General features: G+C 46.6%; 1 protein-coding gene across 1 annotated transcript in view; it reads left to right on the top strand.

Annotated features, from left to right (window-relative positions):
• The window catches only part of ankfn1b (ankyrin repeat and fibronectin type III domain containing 1b), a gene marked incomplete at both ends in the record, with an annotated part of 321,927 nt that overhangs the window by 225,625 nt on the left and 68,802 nt on the right, over positions 1-27,500 (top strand). The window contains one exon of the mRNA XM_083636085.1: positions 20,870-20,977. Coding sequence (XP_083492211.1) covers positions 20,870-20,977 — 108 coding nt within the window. The remainder of the gene's footprint in view (positions 1-20,869; positions 20,978-27,500) is intronic.

Raw genomic sequence — 27,500 nt, 5'->3', positions numbered from 1 at the left:
CTGGACCATGAGGACAGCTGAGGATTTTTGTTTTATATTCTTTTAATATTTTATATTATATTATATATATTTATACGATGTAACCAGACTAGTTTGAGCAGGTCAAACAGCCGGCGTTTCGAACAGGAAGTCATGACACAATGGGTCAAGTGGGCGGGGCTACATATGGTCGAGGCCCGGCTCATTTAGGAAAGGTTCTACAGGCAAGTAATTGGCAGGCCGTAGTGATGTGTGTATGTAGTGTAGTATTTGAAAGGTTATAGAGCAGTGGTTCACAACCTTAGCGTCGCGACCCTAAATGGGGTCGCCTAGAATTAAAATAGGGTCGCCTGACATTTCTTTTTTTCTTCTTCTTCTTTTTTACACCACACACAATAGACCAAATCACCGTGACGTCACCATGTAAACAAATTTACTTCCGGGTACCACTTGGGGAAGGCGGCAGGTTTAAATGTGCGTGTTGTCAAATAAATGCTGTCAAACCCTCTCGTTGTTTTCGGCCGACTACTTTCAATTTAAATGGTTAAACGGTTGGTAAACATGCTTGTCCGACGTATCTAGCCTTTCTTCTGTGTTTGTTTTATGTAGTGTTAGCTAGCTAATAACGTTTGTTTGTCTGTCAGACTCGTTAACGTTACAGACAGATCCTGACGCCACGTTAATTTAATTTAGCTTCAAGTCTACTCTGGTCTGGTCCAACAGGTAAATTAGCTAGTCTGGTCTCCACTAACGTTAGTGAAAGTGTTGTTATGAATGATATTAAACAACAACACAACACGGACGAACCATTTTTGTCTTCTTTGTCTGTTTTTGTCTTCAACACGTCAGTTTGTGCCGTCCACCGCCATTATAATGTGTGGACCCAGGGGTAACCGGAAGTAAATGTAAACATCCCCGCTGATTTGGTCTATTGAATACTACCGAAGATGATCAATTGCATTTATTTTATTTTATTTATTATTTTTTAGTTCTGAGTTTAAAGTCGAGCTGAACCCAAGAATGACTTTTCTTTTCTTTTAGTTCAAATACCTGGGTATGCATTGCACCTATTTAATAATGTATGCAAAACAAATCACAACAATCTAATTTCTTTAGTTTTTCACACTTTTTCACATCAAAAGTTTGTTTTTCAAGATTTCATTGATAACAGTAATTTACAGTTTGCTGACATCACCTAGTACTATCAAATTTATACCCCATTTCAACCAATCATAACACGACATGCAGCTGTCAATCAAATCTTCATTACCGTATCATTTTCTCTTCCAAATGAAGGGGAAAATGGCGCCTAGTGCCTGTCATCTGGCAGAGTTTCTAGCCCATAAACTAACTACTAACTTGAGCAATTATGCAAACTAAATCAAACGGTAATGTCTAAGAATGCAAAGAAATGTAACTGGCTCGTTGAAACATGCATTCCAGGAATATTATTTACATTTATAACGAAAATGGTGCGCGCCTCCGAGCCTGACAGCCTCCCTGGCTGTCAGGGGTCGTCTCTCGGAGATTCCAGGCGGGCGGGCAGCACCTATGGATGGGATTGTCCGCTCGCTCCGCACGAAGCAGCTGGCTGCCTGGTACTCTGTGGATCCCACTTGCATATCATGACAACAGGCTGAATCCCACTCGATTTGGGGGTGGAACACGGCAGCATTGGCCAATGCCAAAGCCAGTCCTCAGAATTGTCAAATCAAATCATCGACACATATATGGTCCGCCTCTCAATTCGTTTTCAGTGTCCGACGCTCGCGCTGGTGCATTCCGTCCCGGTTCACTTCGACTTTAAGGTCTCTTTCACATATCAGCTGGTGGACTCGGTGCGATTCTGGGGGGTGAAGTTGCAACATTGTTGCAATTTTCATTTGGTCCGGTTCACTTTCACACAGCAATTTGTCACAAGCGCACCAAACTTTCTCAACAATGTCACGTGGTCGAAACAGTCACTCGTCTATTGGACAGAATATAGAGGGGAAATCTCTCCTCTTCCGCTGGACACAAACCATGGAGCAACACCACCTGCGATATAGGGATTTCTGGTTTTACGTTGGTGTTACTATCAAATAAATATTTAACAAGAATGTGCCCAATATGAGCAGCAGATGAGGCAGCAAGCTGTTGAACGTTTCAGTCTGCAGATCAGACGAGCGAGGCAGTACGTACTGTACCAAAGGAGAAGGCAAGCCCTGTTGAGAGACAACGATACCGAGACCTACGTTTTCAAGCGGACCAGAGTTCGCTTGTTTGTTCCACCCCAGAGTTCGTTTGCGCTTTCACACCACCCCAAAGGAAGTGGACTATCCGAGGAAACGAACTCTGACGCGTTTAAAGCGGACCAAACAGCTTATATGCAAAAGCGACCTAAGATTTCAGCGTTGTTCTCTTGGGTGACACCTATGGCGATGAGTGGTAATTGCAGTTGAGATCCAAACAGTGTTACTATATATTACAAAGGCTTCCATCAATGGACCATAGCCTCAATCAACGTTGTGAGTGACTATTATTATTTAAAAAAATGTAGATGAAAATCTTTGAGATTATAACTTTAAATCAGGATTCTGAGAATAAAGTCAGAATTCCGAGTTACTGTCAGAATTTTGTGGAAAAAAACGTAGAGTTTTGAGATTAACCCATTGATACCTGATGCAGCATTTGCGTGTATATCCCTCATTTGTGTGCGTATCCCTTTAAGACCGTGAACCGCGTTAACGCGGTTCGCTGTCTTAAAGGGATACGCACACAAATGCTGCGTGAGGTATCAATGGGTTAAAGTCAGAATTCTCACATTAAAGTCAGAATTCTGCGAGGGGAAAGAAGCATTATGTGACATCACTGACGATGTCACTGCTGACATTATCGATGGTCTACCGGAATTTGAATGTCTCGGGTCCCTAGATTTTTGTGACGTCAAAGTAGGGTCACGAGCCGAAAAAGGTTGGGAACCCCTGTTATAGAGGGAGGTAATTGGCAGGACGTAGTGATGTGTGTACTGTATGTGTAGTGCAGTATTTGAAAGGTTATACAGGGAGGTAATTGGCTGGATGTAGTGATGTAGTGTACTGTATGTGTAGTGCAGTATTTGAAAGGTTATACAGGGAGGTAATTGGCTGGACGTAGAGATGTGTGTACTGTATGTGTAGTGCAGTATTTGAAAGGTTATACAGGGAGGTAATTGGCTGGACGTAGTGATGTACTGTAGTGTGTATGTCGTGCAGTATTTGCATGTCTGTGACTGAGGGCGCTATATGCATTGTGCACCCTACTGTACTGTATATGTCTAGTTGTGGGTTTACACTCCTCATTAATGTGATGGCTATTCAATTGCCACAGATCCATTTGTTCCAAGAGCAGCGAGCGGGGATCTGTCTGTGGTTCTGTTCTGCTTTCTTCCCCCTGTTTTCTTAGGTACTGTAGTCAAGCTACAGTCTCCACTTTAGTCGGATGGTTTTGCTGGCCCCAGTGTGCGCTTGTCAGCTCAGTTCAAGACTCATTTGCCTGCAGATCCATCATCTATCTGTCTCACCCGGGGTGAGTCAGCCGTACGCTGGCACATCAAACGCAGAGGGCGGTGCAGAGGGTGAATGGTGTCAAACACAACGGCACAGGGAGCCGGCCAGAGTTCTCTATGTGCCAGCTCCATGGAAAACAGCAGTGAGGCAGCGCCATGTGAGAGGAGAGATGAAAGCATGAATGTGACTCAGAGATGTGCAAACGGAGGCACACAGGGGGATGGAAATATCTCTCTTCAGCATAGCGGGCGGATGGGCAGCATATGAGAAAATGTGCGTAGAGTGAAAATAGAGTCCCTTCCTTTGGCACGTGACCGGTGGGACACATGATTCCATCATCAGGGCTGGAAGTCGAGGCGCTAATTGTTCAGATTGATTAGGGAAGGCTGGCAAAAGCCGTCTCTCTCCATTGGCCCAAACTAACTGTTGTGCTCGAAAATCCAAGCCAACATTTTAGACTTTTCATTTTTGAGCTGATTTTAGTGATGCGTTGTCTGATTTTGATGCATTATTTATTACACACCAATTGGAAATAATTAAAGCCCCAACAGTGTAGGAATCTGCTGAGCAGCGGCAACAGCACCCTCTGCTGCCAGAAGTGGTACTTCCCTGTTTGTACGTTCATATATCAGTATTCATTTACAGTTTCTGCCCGTACTCTCTGCCTGCCTCTGGGGGGCGGGATACCTCCAAATGTCCCCAAATGTTGTTCTGTCCACTTGTTTTATTGAAACAAGTCGCTAATCGTGCCACTAATCGTGCTAATGAGCGATAAATACATTTAACTTCCTACAGTATACTGTAACGAAGTGAGTATTTGTCCAAGGAACTGGAGACTTGAAGTTGGTACAGGCTTTTTATTCTTGTCTTCACAATATAGCTCCTAGCAGCTAGCTTCGCTGCTAGCTCTGCAACCACCCGGTCAGCTCGCCCACATGGCCTGACTGACTCCCGGCCCCCGGCCGCTGGTCCTATATACCCCCTTCCCCCTAGGAACACACCCACACACATTAGTTCCTAGGTGCAATCTAGACACTTCTATTGCACATCACATTACAGGTAATACTTGGATTACCTGAAACGCTACATTTCCCCCACCCAACTTTAATGTCGCTTCCACGCGACATGCACAACCCACACACATATCCCCCTGTACCAAAACACACCCAACACAACATTTTTCCCATCACCACATCAAAATCTAATTCCCACAAACCCCACAACATTTCAATTCCCCACAATTAGTCCCTTCTTTTTTTCCAACACCCCCGTCATAATGTCCAGTTTTCATTAGGTACTCCGTAATGTCTAGTTTTCCATTAGGTACCCCCATAATGTCTAGTTTCCCATTAGGCACTCCATAATGTCTAGTTTTTCATTATTTCCTTCTTTTTCACACATTTCAATTCAAACACAAGCCCCCACATTTTCCTTAACTTTTCTTTTAAACCCCATTTCCATCCCCCCTTTTTCCCAGCTTCTGTCCCACCTGAAGCACTCTTTTCGGTCCCCCCTTTTGTTTGTTCCAGTAGCCAAATGCACGAACGAGCACCGGATCGACATCCTCGTCCTCCGGTCTCCACTCGCGCCCGTCGACTCTCCAGATGACCCTGGCGTCGTCCTCCCGGCCTCGCACTCGCTCGTTTTTCTGTCCCCCTCCTCCAGGGTTGAGGACAGCAGAGCGAACACCACCGGCGTCGATCTTCCCCTCGGCTCTCCGCAGTGCAACGTTAGGGGGTGTATAGCGGTTAGGCTGGGCCGGTTCCCCCGGCGGTAACCCCCCTCGCTCACTCGGAGACACGAGCGTCGCTCTCCCGACTGTAACAACGCTGCAGACGATGTCCCTCTCTTCCCTCTGGCTGTTCCCCTGCAGCACCGTTCTCCTATCCGTCACAACGTTCTCTTCTCCCCGGCTGCTCACACTCTCCCCAGCCCGTGTCTCACCTCCGGCCTCCACACTCCCAGTGCAGTCCCTGGCCAAGTGCTCCGGTGACTGGCAAGTCCAACAAAGCCTCACCTGTCCGCCGCCTGCACGTCTCTCTTCTCCCGCTGCCCTCCGGTCCCCGACAGCCTTTTGACACTCTCTAGCCAGGTGTCCAATCTCGCCGCATGCCCAGCAGGCTCCCTGCTGTCCATGTCGTTGTCCCGCATACCCGGTCCGTCTCCCGGGACCGCCTCGGCACCACCTCGCCACGTGGCCCGGCTCACCGCAGGTCCAACACAGTCTCTTCCGTGGCTCCTCCGGCCGCTCTCCCTGCTGCATTACCTCCGCGCTCATCAAGTCCACCCGCTGCATGACTTCCCGCAGCGCCCGCATCACCTCTACTGCCCAGGCAGGAGTCTCTTCCACCAGCCGTCCGACCTCTCTCAACACACGGGCCTCCATGCCCGCCAGCATCGAGCTGATCCCCGCCGTCAGCTCCCCTTTCCTCCCGTTCACCGATGGCCATTCTCCGCGCACCATCGCACGTGGTCTTAGCAGCTAGCAGTTAGCAGTTAGCACCCCTGGTAGCTAACTTACTAGCGCTAGATCTAGAGCCCAAAAACCGCACCACCCAGTCTCTTTTGCCGTTCCTTCTCACCCTCTCCCCTCTCGGCCGAATCAGAGGCGTTACCGCTTTACTTGCTGACACCAATGTAACGAAGTGAGTATTTGTCCAAGGAACTGGAGACTTGAAGTTGGTACAGGCTTTTTATTCTTGTCTTCACAATATAGCTCCTAGCAGCTAGCTTCGCTGCTAGCTCTGCAACCACCCGGTCAGCTCGCCCACATGGCCTGACTGACTCCCGGCCCCTGGCCGCTGGTCCTATATACCCCCTTCCCCCTAGGAACACACCCACACACATTAGTTCCTAGGTGCAATCTAGACACTTCTATTGCACATCACATTACAGGTAATACTTGGATTACCTGAAACGCTACAATACGTTCTAAACAATAAAAGTGTCGCGTTACTTTGTCAGCGGAAAGCTTTTAATTTGACAGAGCTGCAGCAGGAAATGGAGTTACATTCAGGTGACTTCAGTGCTTACATGGTGCAGGAAACATGCCTTCTGTGGATGGAGGGGAATGATAGAGGCACCATTCTCCCTAATAAAAGTCAGTTCACCATCAAAATGATTTAAAAGCTGTTATATTAAGGTTAAAAAAAGTGACATATTGGGGTTTGAAGTGTCATCTTTAATCAGTCCATTTATTTTATTTCTTAAAGTCGAGCTGAACCCAAAGATGACTTTTCTTTTCTTTTAGTTCACATACCTGGGTATGCAGTGCACCTATTTAATAATGTATGCAAAAAAAAATCACAAAAATCTAATTTCTTTTAGTTTTTCACACTTTTTCACATCAAAGGTTCATTTTTCAAGATATCATTGATAACAGTAATCTACAGTTTGCTGACGTCACCTAGTACTATCAAATTTCTACCCCATTTCAACCAATCATATCACGACATGCAGCTGTCAATCAAATCTTCATTTCAGGATAATTTTCTCTTCCAAATGAAGTAGAAAATAGAATAGAATAGTAGAAAATGGCGCCTAGTGCCTGTCATCTGGCAGAATTCCTATCCCATAAACTAACTACTAACTTGGCCAATTGTTAGAAACATGAACAAAAAACAAAAACTATAATCCCTAAGAATGCAAAGAAATGTAACTGGCTCGTTAAAACGAGCATTCCAGGGATATCGTATTTACAGAAATAGCGTAAAAGGCGCGTGGTTGTTAGGGGTCTGCCCTCGGATATTTCAGGCGGGCAGCACCCATGCATCGGATTGTCCGCTCGCTCCGCACGAAGCAGCTGGCTGCCTGGTACTCCGCGGATCCCACTCACGTAGCACGACAACACGCTGAATCCCACTCGATTTGGGGGTGGAACACGCCATGATTGACCAATGCCAAAGCCAGTCGAATTTTTGTCAAATTGAATTGACAAATCAATGGTGGAATTGTCAAATCAAATCATCGACATGATACTATGACCCGCCTCTCAACTTGTCATCTCAGACAAATTATGTTTTCAGTCTGAAACGGACTGCGACGCACGTGACGAACGGGTTCAGTTCGTCTTTAAAGTGTATGTAATCCATAGAGAAGTCTTTTTTGTTTGCAAGCTTCTGAAAGATGCAGTGTACACCAGGTATCGTGCAGAAGACTACAATGGCTCTTATTGCTCATTCACTCCTCCCCCACCGCCATCAATGACACTTCAAACAATTCAAATCATGTAATCCAATCACCAACCAGGGCAAAGCTTGTTAGCTTGAAGAAATATCAATGTGTTTTATTGGTGAGACCGCAGTCCAAGTGAAATAAAAGAGGGTTCCACAGCGCGTAGGGAGACGTCCACACAGACATGGGTTTGGACGGAGATGCTGAGTGCAAAACAAGGCTTTCTTTGAGCACATTTTAATTAGCAGTGTTCAGAGCTTGGCTGTGCTCTTTTATGATTGGACCACTGAAAGACTTTTTGTTTGCCTAATGAAACACTTTGAGGGGTACGTTCAAACTGTGTGTGTGTGTGTGTGTGTGTGTGTGTGTGTGTGTGTGTGTGTGTGTGTGTGTGTGTGTGTGTGCGCGTGTGTGCGTGCGTGTGTGTGTGTGCGTGCACGGGGCGGGTGCACACATGCATGTGTTTTTCCACCCATGCGTGTGTTTATGAACACACACACAATTTGCATATGCATGCATTAGTTATACAGTATGTGTGTGTGAGTTTTGGGCATGTTGGAGCTCCTTTATTGGCAGACATAGCAGGAGACAGAGATCAAACAAATCCCAGTGGTTTGTGTGTGTGTGTGTGTGTGTGTGTGTGTGTGTGTGTGTGTGTGTGTGTGTGTGTGTGTGTGTGTGTGTGTGTGTGTGTGTGTGTGTGTGTGTGTGTGTGTGCCCCCCCCCCCCCAAACGTGTTTTCTTGGGTAGGCAGCCATTGGCCATAACTGCTGATACAGGGTCACATATTTGTCTATCCTGCTGATGGTTTACTGCAGATGAGTCTGGTAATCTGAACCCAGATCTGTGGTTAAGGGCAACCCAACCTCAGACAGACCACATAGATTGTGTAATGCTTACTGTTGGTTTCAATGGCATCTCTTCATAAACACATCTCACACAGAACCTTCTGGACTCTGATCAGAGAAGTTATGCAGAGCACTCGTGTCATATTTGCCTCTCGTCCTCCCATCCCTCAAATATCTATAATATACCATCCAGGCAGGGATGGTATATATCATATATCATATATCATCTTTAACATATAGCTTTGAACAAATCTAAGTCTTTAAATCAGGAATATTCAGGTGTCAAATCACAATCATATTCAATATTAGAATAAACTAGCAGAATACCCGTCCTGGGCAGTGTATCGAGTGTTGTGTTCTCCATATGGACTGTGTGCTGCAGGTTGGTCAGTGCAGACAGACAGTTCCCCAGCCCCATAAATGTTGTAAAATTATTTGAAAATAGCTCCCGAATAGATACAAAAACATGAGCATATATGTGTTTGATGTACATACAAAGAACTGCCGCGATCGGATTTGTGAAACACATTTTTTTAATCACGATGTCCTTCTCCCTGAAGCTGTAGTTTTCTCCTCTGACAGCTCCTCAACTTGCCTGAGTTGCGCGGTGGAGGCTGCGCAGCCATTGTGCATCATGGCCAAGTTCGGCAATTAATCTACCGGTAATTACCTAATTAAAAAGTTTGGCTCCGTTAGGTCACCAGGGGGTGCTCTTTTCACTTCCTGAAAGTTTCAGCCTGATCGCCCATAAAATGGCATAGCTGTGGCCGAACTAAATTTTGCTCTCACACACACACACACGCACACACATATGGACACACACACACACACACACACACACACACACACACACACACACACACACACGCGCGCACACACACACATATGGACACACACACACACACACACACGCACGCACGCACGCACACACACACACACACACACACACACACACACACACACACACACACAGACACAATAGGATGACAATACTGTAATAGGCTATTAAATATTGTTTGCATAGTGTATTTTATACAAATTACTTCAACAAAGTGTTTTGCAGTCAATGTAAATCAAACATGCTAAACATAAGTGATAATTAAAACAAGAAGACACATTATAGATAAACAGTGAGGGATCATTTTGTTAGAATTTTCTCTCATCTGATGCTTAATTATAGCGCTCGCCCTTCATCCACAGTTTTTTGGGGTCATTGTTAATATTCACATACCATTTACTAATCAATAATCACAGTGATAAATGATGTGTATACTATAAATAAGCCTCTACCTCTCAACATTCAACCGTTAAATGTTGTCTTTGAGCTGCGGCGGTTTTTGCCAGAATTCCACACAGTCTTAACTCTGGTCTCAAATAGCAGCGGGTTACTAAGGCTATGTGCGGGGTCAAAGTGCACAGTCGATAGCTTTGTGTACCGAGGACAGGAACAATCGGCTCTTTAGCAGAGCTTGTTCTGCACATGAATACCTCTGAACACTTAATTGCTGCCATGGCAACAGAACAGAGAGGGATGGTGACATTAGGTGAGTTGTTTGCCTGAAAGCGATCCATTGCAGTGTGAACGTATGAGTGTGCGGCGTGAAGTGTGCATCACCACACGGGCCATTCAGCGCTGACAAAAGCGCTCTTGTGCTGCAGGATCGGGGACAGTTACTAATGCGGGTAAGTTGGTAATCTAAGTCACACTGGAGTGAGGGAGGCAGTTGAGAGGGATGTATCAGAAGCATTCTGTTATTCTGTCAGATATTTGGTTTTGTAGACACTGGCGCAGTTGCGGGGGGGGGGGTGGTCACGGGACTCTTGGTAGGTGAGGGAGAGAGTTAGAGAATATGAGAGAGAGAGAGAGATGGGGAGTTGTGAAGTACAGTTACTAAAACCATTGACAGTTACTGATAGATTAATCTTCCTCAATTGCTTTAAAACCACTTGTTGCACCATACGCTCCCTCGTGCACGATCAATACATGTTTCATACACACACAACTTGATTTGAACTTCTAGTCGAGATCCTAAGGTTTCCAAAGATACCAAATATAACATGCTTAACCCATTGATACCTGATGCAGCATTTGCGTGTATATCCCTCATTTGTGTGCGTATCCCTTTAAGACCGCGAACCGCGTTAATGCGGTTCGCAGTCTTAAAGGGATACACACACAAATGCTGCATCAGGTATCAATGGGTTAATTACAGGATCGTGTGTATCAAATGGTGCACAAACAGCTAGACTCACCCCCCTTCCCCCCATGTGTTGTCATGGTGGAAGCATGCTATAAAACATCTTCTAACTTTCAAGCAAATAGGACATTTAAGTGATGAACCGTCACCAGTTCCTTCAGTGTCCAGTCTTTCTGCAGCATGCGGTAAGTAGGGCCAGAGATCAAAAGCTTGGGCAGTGACGTGTGCAGGACACATACGGCTTCAAGGTCACATCATCTTCACATTTTGGGGATCTCACTTTCCTCGTGCCTCAATCCACGAGGAAACACCATCGAATGAGCGTGTTTGTCTAACTTCAGTAATATGAGAGAGAAAACACCGGTCTGATGAGAGGAGAACTAATCGACTGGGCTATCCCGGTGCACATGGGGGCCCTCCGAGGGGATTGCATCATCACAGTGGAGCCCGCTGTGATGATGTTATCGGCGACAGCTGCACGGGGCGGGGCGGGGCGGGCGGGGCGGGGGGCCCCAGGGCTCTCAGGGAGCCAAAAGTCAGCCAGTTGCCAGCAGATCCCCTCCGCTGAGACGCACCTGCTTCACACGGCCCGTTTCCCTCTAAACCCTACAAAGGGATTCCCTGATTCCTCATCTCTGTCCGTCGGGCCCGCGTCTTTGAACTCATGATCCTGTGTGTTTTCAAGCCATTGAAGTCATCATCCTATTGTGTGTTGTGTCATGCGTTTGATCCAAATGTGCCATTGAAGTTTTACAGGGAGCCGTCGCTATAACCATCGGTCTGAGGCTTAGCGTTATAGCTCCACATAAACCGAGCCAATTATGAACAACCAGTGATGACCCAAAACCTGATCTTAATTGCTTTTGTAGCCTATTGTTATTGTTATTATTAGTATTATTATGAATAATAATAATAATAATAATAACGTATTGTTATTATTATTATTAGTGAATGAGTATGTCTTGGACCACTCTGAAGACTACAGTTGATGTTCAGGGAAGTCAACAGTGGTGGCTGGCAGTGTAGCTGGCACTAATTCAATTAAGAGCCCTTGAAGAGGGCCAAGCCCGGCCCGGCCCGGCCCGGCTTCATCTACCCTCAAATGAGAAGTTGCTCTGCCATCGGAGCAGAATCCCACACCCCGTCTGTGTGATTCATACAGGAAAATATGCCTCTTTGTCTCGGAGGTCAAGCAGCTCTTTGGAGAAGCTGGCGGAGGGTCAGGAAACAGTAGTTGAGGGTGTAGTGGGAAAGAAGGGGAGCGCGGTGGGGTGGGGCGGGGCGGAGCGGAGCGGAGCGGGGAGCGGGTTATTCTAATAGATAAGCCATAGCATGAGGTCATGGGCAATGAGAAGTCATGCGTTCTCAGCTCAGCTTATGGCAAACCTCTTTATAGTGAAACAGCTGCGTCTAGGGCGCTGCTGGAGAAGGGTTTCATTGCAAAATGCTATATACCTTTTTAAGTTAAAGACTCCCCGAAATTCAGCAAATATTTCAACAATACCGGTACAGATAATTCTATCCTCAGAAACGTTTATTGCAAGCCGACATCATGGTGGAAGTTTAGCAACGAAAGAATGTGATTTCTTAAAAATAATGTGATTTCCTTTCATGCCAGAAAGCATTCGTCCAGTCGGTTGTTGATTTATGGTGCCTGTCAAGGGTGTGGATTTAGACTCAGCCTATTTTGAGAGAGAGGTGAGATGAAGTGGGACAATGGGGAAATCTTATTATGGGACACTTGGTTTTATGTCAGTAAAAAAAAAAGATCAGAACATGTTTATTATTGTTTATTTGCACAAAGAAAAAATGAATAACAACAGATAGTACAAGTATCTTAATACAAAGAAAATTGTAAAGGTAAAGTCCCACTGATTGTCACACAATGTGTGAAATTTGTTCTCCGCATTTGACCCATGCCGCGCTCGGGAATCACATGGTGATTTAACCCCCCAATTCCAACCCTTTGATGCTGAGTGCCAAGCAGGGAGGCAAATGGGTCCCATTTTTATAGTCTTTGGTATGACTCGGCCAGGGATCGAACTCGCAACCTCCCAGTCTCAGGGCGGACACTCAGACCACAAGGCCACTGAGCTGGTGAGGGAAAGAAACCCGGAGGGGCTTATAGAGTCTCACCTTATTTAAAAGAAAATCTAAATGAATAAAAGAAAATTAAAGACTTGTTCCAAGCAAGGTAACAAAATGCTCAGCCGCAAAAGGAGTATTTCAACTGAAAAGGCTTTCACTTTCATTTCCAAGATCTCAGCAGTTTTGGCCCCAGTGTGAACGTTAAAGGGACAGCTCACCCTTCAAATCCAAAATACATATTTTTCCTCTCACCTGTAGTGCTATGCATCCATCTAGATCATTTTGTGCTAGTTGCTTTGAGTTTTGGAGATATCGGGCGTAGAGATGTCTGTCTTCTCTCCAATACAATGGAACTGGATGGCACGCATTGGTGCTCAAAGCGCCCAAAAAATACATTTGAGAAAATCAACAGCAATGTCTCTTTCCAGAAATCGAAAGAAGCAGAAGTCATGACCCGGTTACCCAAGATAATCCAGACCCTGTTGTGAGCAGGATAATCTAGGAACTATTTTCTTTTTCGACCAAACTACTCCCACTAGCTGCCAGATAGCTACTGCTAGCTGCAGTTTCATGTAGGAACTAGCTAGCAGCTAGAGGGTGTAGTTTGGTCGAAAGAAAATTGTTCCTACATGAAACTGCTCACAACAAGGTCTGTGGATTATCTTCAGTAACCGGGTCATTATTTATAGAAAGAGACATTGCTGTTGAGTTTTTCAAATGCATTTTTCTTTTTTGCACTTTGCGCATCACAAGCCTAGTGCCATCCAGTTCCATTGTATTGGAGAGAAGGCCAAAATCTCTACGCCCAGGGCCGTAGCTAGCTATGAGGACGGGGAGGTCCGGACCTCCCCTAATATTTCAGAGATTTTTTTAATATTTCAGAGTTTTTTTTTTTTTTTTTTTTTTTTTTTTTTTTTTTTAGCCTTTATTTAACCAGGTTTGTCCCATTGAGATCAAAGATCTATTTTACAAGAGAGACCTGGCCAAGAAACAGCAGCAACACAAAGTTACAACAAACAAACACATAAACACATACAATTGAAAAACATTAAAATGATCAAATAAAACATTTGCATACAGACAGCCTGTTCTCAAGAGATTTTACCATAGCCTTAAAACCATTTAAGGTTACTAAGCTATTAAGTTTAAGATCAGACTGCAGACTGTTCCATGCGGTGGGTGCAGAGAACCTAAAAGCTTTATTCCCCAATTCAGTTCGGACTTTGGGAACAGAAAATTGTAGAGTGTCCTGAGAACGAAGATTGTAAAAAAATAAAACAATCTGCATGGAAAACAGAAAAAGCATGAAAAACACGGGATCGCTTTTATTTTGAAACGAAAGGCAGGTCAGGCAGGAAGTCATCTGACGCCGCGTCCGCGGTAACTTGATTCTGAGAGAGCAGCAGCAGCATGGTGGTGAGTGATGACTGTCTGTCTGCCTGGCGAGATAATTGAAGGTGAGCGAGCTGCGAGACAGTGAGCGAGTGAACGACAGACAGTGAGTGACACACACTGACAGATTTTTTAGCAACAACCAAGAAAGTAAGTGTCTAGTCTGTCTAAGTAACTTTGTGTGTTGTGTACGGCTTGGGTTGTGTACCTGTGTTTGTAGGTGTCATTTTGATATGAATTTGGCTAAAACAGTTTGTGTTTGTTAGTTACAATTATGTTGACAGGAGAGCTGAGCAGGTGGTGACATGAAAGAGAATATACTGAATAATGACATCACAACAGTATAATCCTAATGTTGATTTAAAATGATATATTACTCTAAATATGGCTTAAAAAGGGGGAAAAAAAAACTCAATTTTTTTTCGGCGGCGCCCTGACCTCCCCTATTTCGGAACCCTGGCTACGGCCCTGCGCCCGATATCTCCAAAACTCAGGCAACTAACACAAAACAATCTAGATGGATAAATGGCACTAACAGGTGAGAGGGAAAATACATATTTTGGATTTTAGAGTGAGCTGTCCCTTTAAGTTAAGTCCCTGATGTAATAAAGGCCTTGATACAATATCATCAGTTTTTCATGCCAGTGTTTACAGTGGACAGGACCCTCTCTCTGAGGTCAAGCAGTCTCTCTCTGGGGTCAAGCAGTCTCTTGGACAAAACAAACAAATGACCCATTCAGTGTTCTTCTGTCAGACCTCTGCATCTACATGACAATAATAACATCATATTATGACATTATGCCACTTTGCCTGCTGAATCACTGCAGGTGGAAGCATCGCCACGTCGTCACTCATCCATGTCACTGCTCAGTAATCATCCATGTCACTGCTCAGTAATCATCCATGTCACTGTCCAGTAATCATCCATGTCACTGTCCAGTAATCATCCATGTCACTGTCCAGTAATCATCCATGTCACTGTCCAGTAATCATCCATGTCACTGTCCAGTAATCAGCCATGTCACTGTCCAGTAATCATCCATGTCACTGTCCAGTAATCAGCCATGTCACTGTCCAGTAATCATCCATGTCACTGTCCAGTAATCAGCCATGTCACTGTCCAGTAATCATCCATGTCACTGTCCAGTAATCAGCCATGTCACTGTCCAGTAATCATCCATGTCACTGTCCAGTAATAATCATCCATGTCACTGCTCAGTAATCATCCATGTCACTGTCCAGTAATCATCCATGTCACTGTCCAGTAATCATCCATGTCACTGTCCAGTAATCAGCCATGTCACTGTCCAGTAATCATCCATGTCACTGTCCAGTAATCATCCATGTCACTGTCCAGTAATCAGCCATGTCACTGTCCAGTAATCATCCATGTCACTGTCCAGTAATCAGCCATGTCACTGTCCAGTAATCATCCATGTCACTGTCCAGTAATCAGCCATGTCACTGTCCAGTAATCATCCATGTCACTGTCCAGTAATAATCATCCATGTCACTGCTCAGTAATCATCCATGTCACTGTCCAGTAATCATCCATGTCACTGTCCAGTAATCATCCATGTCACTGTCCAGTAATCAGCCATGTCACTGTCCAGTAATCATCCATGTCACTGTCCAGTAATCAGCCATGTCACTGTCCAGTAATCATCCATGTCACTGTCCAGTAATCATCCATGTCACTGTCCAGTAATCATCCATGTCACTGTCCAGTAATCATCCATGTCACTGTCCAGTAATCAGCCATGTCACTGTCCAGTAATCATCCATGTCACTGTCCAGTAATAATCATCCATGTCACTGCTCAGTAATCATCCATGTCACTGTCCAGTAATCATCCATGTCACTGTCCAGTAATCAGCCATGTCACTGTCCAGTAATCATTCATGTCACTGTCCAGTAATCATCCATGTCACTGTCCAGTAATCATTCATGTCACTGTCCAGTAATCATTCATGTCACTGTCCAGTAATCATCCATGTCACTGTCCAGTAATCAGCCATGTCACTGCTCAGTAATCATTCATGTCACTGTCCAGTAATCATCCATGTCACTGTCCAGTAATCATCCATGTCACTGCTCAGTAATCAGCCATGTCACTGTCCAGTAATCATCCATGTCACTGTCCAGTAATCAGCCATGTCACTGTCCAGTAATCATCCATGTCACTGTCCAGTAATATTGTGAATGACGACATCAGTGGTGTTTTTGATCAAAGCCGTATGTGAACGTTGATAGCTGCTGCGGCATCTTACACGAGCCGATGATAATGATGATAATGGTGGCAGAGGCGAGGCTTTGTGCTTCCAGTGCGTGGCAGCAGGGTGTGTGGCAGCAGGGTGTGTGGCAGCAGGGTGCGTGGCAGCAGGGTGTGTGGCAGCAGGGTGTGTGGCAGGAGGGTAGCAGGGTGTGTGGCAGCAGGGTGTGTGGCAGCAGGGTGCGTGGCAGCAGGGTGTGTGGCAGCAGGGTGTGTGGCAGGAGGGTAGCAGGGTGTGTGGCAGCAGGGTGTGTGGCAGCAGGGTGTGTGGCAGCAGGGTGTGTGGCAGCAGGGTGTGTGGCAGCAGGGTGCGTGGCAGCAGGGTGTGTGGCAGCAGGGTGTGTGGCAGCAGGGTGCGTGGGAGGGTGCGTGGCAGCAGGGTGCGTGGCAGCAGGGTGTGTGGCAGCAGGGTGCGTGGCAGCAGGGTGCGTGGGACGGTGCAGTGGCAGGGGGGGGGGCAGGGTGCAGGGGCAGGGGGGGGCAGGGTGCACCCCAGTGGGACGCAGCTTGTCTCCAACAGAGCTCACCATGGAGACTAAAAGGCTTTCTGGCTGCAGTTGAGAGGAGATCTATGTATGTGTGCGAGTATGCATGAGTCATCATTAGAGATGTTTGATCATTTCATAATCAAATGGAAACAGCATGTGTGTGTGTGTGTGTGTGTGTGTGTGTGTGTGTGTGTGTGTGTGTGTGTGTGTGCGTGCGTGCGTGCGTGCGTGTGTGATTATAGGAAGGAGGAATGCTGCATGATGCCCGGCCATCGTTCTTCTCTAATCTTCGATCAGTTTGAAATCATGACATCATTAGTTGAACACTCATCATGTGACCTTGGTCTGATCGTATCTCCTTTGTTGCTTCAAAGGAGAATCATGTGATGGTGAATCAAGTACAGTTACAGCTTGGAGATAACTTAGCTTCAAAGGCCTCTCTCACTTCACTTGAAGTTATTCACTGATTTCTATTCAGTCTAGCTATATTTATACAAACCTTTGTTAACAGGGTTTTTTTTTTAATATGTAGCCTACAACACATTATTTCAGTGCTCACCTTAAGGCAGTGTCCCTCTGTGAGCTCTGGTCTTTGATAGAAAATACTAGTGTCCTCTAGAGAGGGAGTGGCGTCAGCGGAGGACCAAAATGCGAGACTCATTAGCCAATGAACAGCCAGGAATGGGTCTCGCGCTACTTTTGCATGCTAAAATAAAGCTGATAATGTACAATTTGATTCAAGGGGGGGGGGAACCCTTTCAGAGTACAACACAAACTGTCCATTTTGCTGCAACTCGACAGTGATGCTTAATCCAGGACCTTATTTCCTGGAACTCTTGAAAGTAAAAAAAACTGGTCCATTGGAGTGAATGGAGATGTCGGGACTCTTCTATCTACACGGCTCTGGAAAATACTATTACGTTTGGATTGGTCCCCGCAGCAACATTGCAACGCTGAATCTCATCAAATGTGTAGCTCGGCTGGAATGGAAGAAATATTGCATTTGCTGTTTTTAATTTTGAGCGAAAGGTTGAGCTGGAACATTGGCAGCCCAGCGGAGGAGATTCAAACGTGTGGGACGTCACATTTTCTTTCTGTGTCGAGATTTGGAGGAAAATGAGGCAGGAAGTGTGCGGTTTTCCCTGAAAGCCATAACGCGACTTCTGGGACCTGCAGCATTGTTACACTGTTGATCAGCTTCATGGGTTGCAGAGTTTTGTGAGGCCTGCGGGAACTGACTTTAGCATTGGGCTTGAAGTTGTTGTGGAGTTTTTCCTACGATAGCTGCTTTTCTTCCCCAATTATACTTGGTCAATTCCCCCTGCTGTCCCTACCGTTGCTCCACCCCCCTCTGCCCTCTGATCTGGGGAGAGCCGAGACACGTGTGCAGTTGCCACCTGACAGCGGGGAGCTTCACCAGCAGGACGTAGCACGTGGGAGGAGGACACATACCCTTAATCCGGCTTCCCCCTGCAGACACGGGCCAATTGTGCCTGTATGGACGCCCGACCAAGCCATGGGTAACACAGCGGCTCGAACCTGCGACACCTCGTGTTGGTAGGCAGTAGGGGTGGGGGGGAAAATCGATTCACTTAAGTATCGCGATTTTTAATGTCACGATTTTTTGAATCGATCTTTTATTCCAGAATCGATCATCGCAAAAAAAAAAAAAAAAAAAAAAAAAATTGGGTGCCCGCAGTCAGGCCACTCACTGAACAGCAGGCCAGGCGCCGCCTACTGGTTTACTAGTGGTTTTATTACTTTATTAGTTAGTCTGAAGTAATAATTACACTTCAGGGTTAAAGTGGGTGAATCTCATTGTAAAATTGGACTTGGCCCAAATTGGGCTTCAAACGGACAAATTTCACGCGCGTCGGCCCATATCGGCCTGGCCTGCTTGGTATCTAATGCCCGGCCTGAATTATGATCCCAGTCCGCCCCTGTTTTTAACTATATCGCCCAGCCCTACTCATGATATAATCTACAGTCTCTAGTGTATGATTCAACTTTTCCCATGTTCTAATCTAGTGTAAAAAGCAAACAAACTGAAAAAAGAAAAGAAAAAAAGAAACAAAAATCGCAATAAATCGTAATATCGAATCGTAGAATCGCAATACTTAAGAATCGCAATATATATCGAATCGGCACCCAAGTATCGTGATAGTATCGAATCGGGAGATAAGTGAATCGCCACAGCCCTAGTAGGCAGGGAATCTACCCCGGACGCCCAATAACCCTTTTTGTTAGAACAGTTTGACTTATTCTAAGAGCTCATGGACCACCAATGTTGGCCCCTCTGGGGGACTCATACACTTACTTTTGTCAAAGAATCTTACAGACACACACAAAAATCTGCTGAAAACAGGTTTTCTTCTGAGCTTGTATCAGTACTGAGAAGTTGGAAAGTGGAATGTCAGTGGTGATAGTGCACTGCCAGGTCAGCCAATGCTTGACGTTAACTGCTGTTGAAGTGTGTATGATGAGAGTTGAAAGTAGTTGAAAGTAGAATGTTGCTTGTTCAGCTACTGCAGAGAAATTCCCCTCGAGACATCAGTGTGTAGACCGCAGTGTGTAGACATCAGTGTGTAGACATCAGTGTGTAGACCTCATCAGTGTGTAGAGACATCAGTGTGTAGACCGCAGTGTGTAGACATCAGTGTGTAGACCGCAGTGCAAAGCTCCCGGAGGCTTGTCGAGACATCAGTGTGTAGACCTCCCCTCAAGACATCAGTGTGTAGACCTCCCCTCAGTGTGTAGACATCAGTGTGTAGAGACATCAGTGTGTAGAGACATCAGTGTGTAGAGACATCAGTGTGTAGACATCAGTGTGTAGACATCAGTGTGTAGAGACATCAGTGTGTAGACATCAGTGTGTAGAGACATCAGTGTGTAGACATCAGTGTGTAGAGACATCAGTGTGTAGACATCAGTGTGTAGACATCAGTGTGTAGAGACATCAGTGTGTAGACATCAGTGTGTAGACATCAGTGTGTAGAGACATCAGTGTGTAGAGACATCAGTGTGTAGACATCAGTGTGTAGACATCAGTGTGTAGAGACATCAGTGTGTAGACATCAGTGTGTAGACATCAGTGTGTAGAGACATCAGTGTGTAGACATCAGTGTGTAGACCTCCCCTCAAGACATCAGTGTGTAGACCTCCCCTCAGTGTGTAGACATCAGTGTGTAGAGACATCAGTGTGTAGAGACATCAGTGTGTAGAGACATCAGTGTGTAGACATCAGTGTGTAGACATCAGTGTGTAGACATCAGTGTGTAGAGACATCAGTGTGTAGACATCAGTGTGTAGAGACATCAGTGTGTAGAGACATCAGTGTGTAGACATCAGTGTGTAGAGACATCAGTGTGTAGACATCAGTGTGTAGACATCAGTGTGTAGAGACATCAGTGTGTAGAGACATCAGTGTGTAGACATCAGTGTGTAGAGACATCAGTGTGTAGAGACATCAGTGTGTAGAGACATCAGTGTGTAGACATCAGTGTGGAGACATCAGTGTGTAGAGACATCAGTGTGTAGAGACATCAGTGTGTAGAGACATCAGTGTGTAGACATCAGTGTGTAGAGACATCAGTGTGTAGAGACATCAGTGTGTAGACATCAGTGTGTAGAGACATCAGTGTGTAGACATCAGTGTGTAGAGACATCAGTGTGTAGAGACATCAGTGTGTAGACATCAGTGTGTAGACATCAGTGTGTAGAGACATCAGTGTGTAGACATCAGTGTGTAGAGACATCAGTGTGTAGAGACATCAGTGTGTAGACATCAGTGTGTAGAGACATCAGTGTGTAGACATCAGTGTGTAGAGACATCAGTGTGTAGACCGCAGTGCAAAGCTCCCGGAGGCTTTTTTCTCATTCATTCCTTTTCTGCTCTTTCTTGCAGGTCAGAATCGGGCCATCGCCTCTCCCTGAAAGAGCGTCCGGCCAAAGCAGAGAAGCCTGCCTCGGACGGACCTCCGTCCTACAGGAGGCGCTCTCTTAGTCTGGACTGGTAAGGGCAGAGATCGGACCGGTGCGGCGCCAGAAGGCCCGGTGCAAATCTCTTCATACTTGCATTTTTCACAAGCTCTATAAACTCTTAAGGTCGTGATCGGTGACATGACCTTCGCTACTTCCTCTCATAAATGTGACCGTGAAAGAAAAAAAATGGCAGACAAAGGCAGGAAGCTGTTTCAACACTGAGATACTCTTCTTCCACGCGCTTTCCAAGTATTGCATTCTCAGACCGTGAGGGTTACGTGGTTCAACAATGCAGGACTCCATAAACTGGTGTCAGAAGCTCCATCCTGGAGCTCCAGTGACAACTGAAGTTCAGAAAGTAACACAGCTATGTGGGAGCCTTCCTGTAATGTGTTTGTCTGTGGAGGCAGTGCTGAGGTCGATGGGGATTTGGGGCTGGTGGATTTGGGTTTGGGGGACGAGGGTGGGGGGGGGGGGGGGTCCTGCTCCGTCTCTGCGTCTGGGTTTCGTTGGAGAGCGCCAAGCCGCTCCAGTGGCGCCGGGCTCATCTTGCTCTTGTAAAGCTCCAGTCCTCAGGCAGCCGATGAAAGGAGTTTGAAAGCCTTCCATCACGAGGCTGCCTTCCCGTCCCCACCCATGGGAATCCTTCCCACTCTCCTCTCTCCTCGCCCCGGCCTCTCTGCCTCCACTCCCCTATCTACCCATCCATCCCGCCCCGCGTCCATCTGGCTTCCCCCCGTAGCAGCTTCCTGCTATGCACTCTTGGCTATCCTCCTTCCCTCGCCATTGGGAACATAGCCTGGGGCTGAAGCGGATCTTACGCTTCCTTTGCACCTCATTCCGTCGAGTAAAACACATCCAAACAGTCACGGCTCCAAACACTTTCCAGGTTTGTCATTGTTGCGCGGGGATTTTACGCTACCTACCTATGCAAGGCAGAGTTGCTCTCAGGCGGTTTGCGTGACTTACAGGTGTGTAGGGTTTTCTCAGGTCCTATCGAGCCGCGCTACAGCCTAGTGTGAGGTCTCACAGGGTATTTTGCAGGCCTTATGGGGGGGGGGGGGGGGGGGAGGGTTGCTGTGTGGTCCGGGGACCGACGCTGTGATGTGTGGTCCACCAGCAGAGGTGCGGTGTTAAAGTGTGGCGGGCGGCGGCGTGCAAGTGTGAGGTCCTTTTCTTTTAACAGCTCCGTGTTTTTCTCCTATGTTGCCGGAGAAGAAGAGACCTGGCCTTTAAAGTTCAGGCCCCTGATTGATGTGGTCTGGTTTGAATGAAACGCAGTCGGTAGATTGGACATGCTCGTTTACGAGGGGGGATGGGGAAGGCGGGGGGTGTGTGTGGGGGGGGGGGGGGTTGACACTCCAGCTGGGTTCTGACTTTCTCCGGGGCGAGCCACTGTTACAGGAGAGCGACTGGCCCTTTTGTGACATCATAAACAGGGGACCCCGGGAGGAGAGACTCGAGGTTGAGGGCTGAGTCATGCTACTGGGAGGTGAAACAGGGTCGAGACCCTCTGGAATGCACAGTCATCACCCCAGTCAGAAGGAAAACACGTGTGCTAGTAGCATCTATTGAAAACATCCCCGCCCAGCCACTCGCATATTTGGAATTGTCTGACATTTATAGCACTTCCTGGAGTCTCTGTAAGCAATCTGTTCTTACTGTTCTGCTCACTATTTGCGTGCATTTTTTCCAGAAATAATTGTTATCACAGAGCTATTTTTTCTTCGATGTACTTTTTGGACATCTTTTTGTTCGATAAGACATTGTAGCGGTGGGACAAATCTGTATTCTGCTTTTCATCTCTCTGCATCAAAATGAATGCAAGTTCAAAAGTAAGAATGATTGCTGCTAACACTCTAATACCGTCTCAGACATGTCTCACCAGATGAACCAGAGGAGTAAGGCGAGACAACCATTATATCAAATAGCACGCTGGGAGGCTAGCAGCAGCCCGCCCCGCAGTAAAGCAGCCTTAGGTAGCTTTACCATCTATTTAGTGGACCACTGCCGTTTATGTCGTTTCGAGTCAGGTACCCAAACAAACTGCCACTATTAAGGGAAGTCAGAGCCAAGGTATACAAGGTTGAAATAGGAGGCGTTTATCAAAGTGTCAGGGAAGCTGGTGGGGCCTTGGGAAAACGCCATAATAAAAGATAATGGCTATGTTATTGTTATTGGTAATCATAGTAAATGGGCTCTAGTGGAAGGAGCGTGGCGAGGAAAGTTTTAAGGCAGTGTTCGAGAACAGCACAGTAAGGGCGGTGTTGGCTGCCTCTCAAGATCGCCGACTATCTTCTGCAACATATTGAAGCATTTTGCCGGACGCGTTTTGTGGAAGCCGTCAGTGTTGATCATTTTTGAGAGCTACAGCGGCAATGTCCTTGAGTGAATTCAAAATGGCGGTTTCTAATACAAGGATTCAGAATTGTAAAAAACAACAACACAACGTTTACTTCTGGCTCCCTGAAGCCTTTCGTGAACCCCATTCCATATGTTGCACGTTGAGAACATCAGCTTGGCCTAACGTAGGTCTGATCCTTGGCCTAACGTAGGTCTGATGCTTGGCCTAACGTAGGTCTGATGCTTGGCCTAACGTAGGTCTGATCCTTGGCCTAACGTAGGTCTGATGCTTGGCCTAACGTAGGTCTGATGCTTGGCCTAACGTAGGTCTGATGCTTGGCCTAACGTAGGTCTGATGCTTGGCCTAACGTAGGTCTGATGCTTGGCCTAACGTAGGTCTGATGCTTGGCCTAACGTAGGTCTGATCCTTGGCCTAACGTAGGTCTAATGCTTGGCCTAACGTAGGTCTGATGCTTGGCCTAACGTAGGTCTGATGCTTGGCCTAATGTAGGTCTGATGCTTGGCCTAACGTAGGTCTGTTTCCCAATGAAGTGTGTATTTGCTGCCTGGCTTCCCTGGCATGATGTGGACACCAGCAGAGTGATGTGGACACCAGCAGAGTCTTAGCGTCAGTGCCGGGGCAATAAAGGGATACTGGTTCTGCTGCAGCGTAGGCCCGGTTAATAAGACTTTATTTCCATATCCTCTCATGGGGACAGAGAGAGGCAGTTCCAGCCAAAACCCCTGAGTACAATGGAGAGGCAACCATGAATGTCGGCCAAGCGCTTTTTATTTCCCATAACAGTTCCCCCGCAGTATGCCCGGAGAGGAAACTCTATACGTATGTGCTCCAACATCGCCATGTAACGTTGCGTCCTGCGCTCCAACCAGATTCACCTCACAAATGAGACATTTGAAAGTGTAGTGTTGGCACCAGACCAAGACGTGTTTGCGTGTGTGTGTGTGTGTGTGTGGTGTGTGTGTGTGTGTGTGTGTGTGTGTGTGTGTTTGCTCTGCTCGGTGCCACTCTGTCTTCAGGGATGACTCGGAGCTGACAGCCTCTCAGGATGACGTCTTAACTTGGATGTCAGGAGAGAAACCAACCTCCCCTTCCCGTACTCTATTCACACACGCACGCGCCCAAACACACACACACACACACACACACCACACACACACACACACACACACACACACACACACACACCACACACACACACACACACACACACACACACACACACACACACACCAGACACACACACACACACACACACACACGCACACACGCGCACACACACACACACACACACACACACACACACACACACACACACACACACACACACACACCACACACACACCACACACATACACACACACACACACACACACCACACATGCAGACCCTCATGCCTGCACACAGTCTGCCTTTCGATATTCACACTCACACATGCACATGAGCAAACACATGTTGCAATAGTTAGTGTTTTGTTGAGCTGGGTGAGTATGGGGGGGGGGCATCTGAGGGAGTATGGGGGGGTATGGGAGGGGCTGAGTGAGTATGGGGGTCTGGGTAAGTATGGGGGTCTGGGTGAGTATGGGGGGTCTGGGTGAGTATGGGGGGATCTGGGTGAGTATGGAGGGTATGGGTGAGTATGGAGGGTATGGGTGAGGATGGGGGGTTCTGGGTGAGTATGGGGGGTATGAGTGAGTATGGGGGGGTATGAGTGAGTATGGGGGGGTATGAGTGAGTATGGGGGGGTATGAGTGAGTATGGGGGGGTCTGGGTGAGTATGGGTGGATCTGGGTGAGTATGTATGGTATGGGTGAGTATGGGGGGTATGGGTGAGTATGGGGGGGTATGAGTGAGTATGGGGGGTATGAGTGAGTATGGGGGGGTCTGGGTGAGTAAGGATGGTATGGGTGAGTATGGGGGGGTATGAGTGAGTATGAGGGGGGTATGAGTGAATATGGGGGGGTCTGGGTGAGTATGGATGGTATGGGTAAGTATGGGGAGTCTGGGTGAGTATGGGGGGTATGAGTGAGTATGAGTAAGTATGGGGGGGGGGTATTGGTGAGTATGGTGGGGCTGGGTGAGTATGGGGGGTATGAGTGAGTATGGGGGGGGTCTGGGTGAGTATGGGAGGGTATGGGTGAGTATGGGGGGCTGGGTGAATATGAGTGAGTATGAGGGGGTCTAGGTGAGTATGGGTGAATATGGGGGGTCTGGGTGAGTATGGGGGGCTGGGTGAGTATGAGTGAGTATGAGGGGGTCTGGGTGAGTATGGGGGCTGGGTGAGTATGAGTGAGTATGAGGGGGTCTGGGTGAGTATGAGTGAGTATGAGGGGGTCTGGGTGAGTATGGGGGGCTGGGTGAGTATGAGTGAGTATGAGGGGGTCTGGATGAGTATGGGGGCTGGGTGAGTATGAGTGAGTATGAGGGGGTCTGGGTGAGTATAGGTGAGTATGGGGGGTCTGGGTGAGTATGGGGGGCTGGGTGAGTATGAGTGAGTATGGGGGATATGGGTGAGTATGGGGGGTATGGGCAAGTATGGGGGGGGGGGGTTACCAAGCGCTAATCCCTAGGAATTTTGCACAAAGGGAATCAAAAGGGAGATAGAGTAAAGTGCGTCTCAGGTTTTGAAAAAGTCTCAGTGGAAAAAGCAGGGCAATGCTCAAGGGGCCCGGGTGTAAAGCGGTTTTGGACGGAGCGCCACTCGCCTCATTTGGTTCTAATTTGTTTTAATATTCCCCCGCTCTTTCTTTTTCTTTCTCTCCTTCTCCGTCTCTCCTTTCTTCTGTGGCTGAGAGCTGTCAGCTCAAACGAGAAGGACACATGAGGAGGTTATGGAACACTATCATGTTTCTCTTTAGAGATTCTGATCTGAAGATATTGTTAGAGATGGCTGTGAAACAGGATGGATCCCTGCTTGTGATACAGGCACCATAGAACATCTCACTCAGAAAAAAAAGTGGGGTAAAAAAAGAGTCGTTTGTTTTTAGTTTTGGTCTGAGCAACATGTTCTACTGTCTCTCGTGATTCCAAATAGAACTGAATCACTTGGTTTGACCAAGTACAACTATTTTTATAAGCATTTTACCAAATGTAGATGGAAAAAAGAATGGCGGATGAAATCTCAATTCAATTCAATTCAGTTTTATTTATAGTGTAAAATCACCATGAGACATGGTCCCGAAACACTTTACAGTTAAAGAAGACATCATAAAACAGTACAATAATACATGATACAGTGCATGATCAGGTTGAAAAGAAGTCAAGTAAAAGCAGACAGTATGAGCTACAGTAAGAACAATAAGTTACAATTAAAGGGAGGGGTGTTAAAACACAGGTAATAAATCAATCACAATGAGAGAAATACTAGTATAATCAAATAAAGTGCACTATCAAATAATATCATATACTTGTGATAATAAATATGTTTTAACACATTGAATGCCAGCCATGTTTTCATTCCTGTAGGTAAGTTGTGCCAGGGGTGTTTTTGACGATTCTGGCTCATTTTAGAGACAGCCGAGGATTCTTTTCTGTTAAGAATTCATGAACACCAATCATCTAAAAATAACTAATAGAATGTGTGCTTTCTCTGTCTAAAAGAGTTAGTTTGCAGAGTTAGTAGTTATGTAGATATTAGCCGTTGAGTACAGCATGGTTTCAGCGTCTGGAAATTTATTCAGAGATAAATGGCTTTTTGTGAAACAGTCACTTTAACCATTCATTTTTGGCATCAGTAAGACCGTCAGACATTCTAAACAATAGTTTTGAACAGTAATTTCCTCCATAACAACAGGAAACACCCCTCTCATTCAAACTCCCTCCTCCCTCCTCCCTCCTCCCTCCTCCCTCCTCCCTCCGCTGTACAGCGGGCGTGTCAGAAGCGCTTTTGCTGCTGCCTGCCTGTGTGCCTGCCTGCCTGCTTGCCTGCGTGCAGACGCTCCTTGTGCGAGTCAAGATGGGCCGGGGAATGCGTGGGCGATGGGCAGATGTTGATTCTGGCCTTTCTGAGGTGTTTCAAAGTGTGTTTCACCTATGATCTATTTTGCAAATCGCTCTCCGCTCTCTGTGTGCTGCTGCCGGTGCGCGGCCGCTCTCAGGCAAGACAAGTCTGTTACTGTAAAATCGCCACGGCATTTCCTTGAACGGCTTGGTCCCGCGGCAGTTTTTTCTTTGATTTCGGTCGTCTGGGGGA

Source organism: Poromitra crassiceps (assembly GCF_964638095.1).
Source record: "Poromitra crassiceps genome assembly, chromosome: 4".
Taxonomy (NCBI): domain Eukaryota; kingdom Metazoa; phylum Chordata; class Actinopteri; order Beryciformes; family Melamphaidae; genus Poromitra; species Poromitra crassiceps.
Note: the sequence above shows the minus strand (reverse complement) of the source record. Positions and strands in the feature narration are given on the sequence as shown.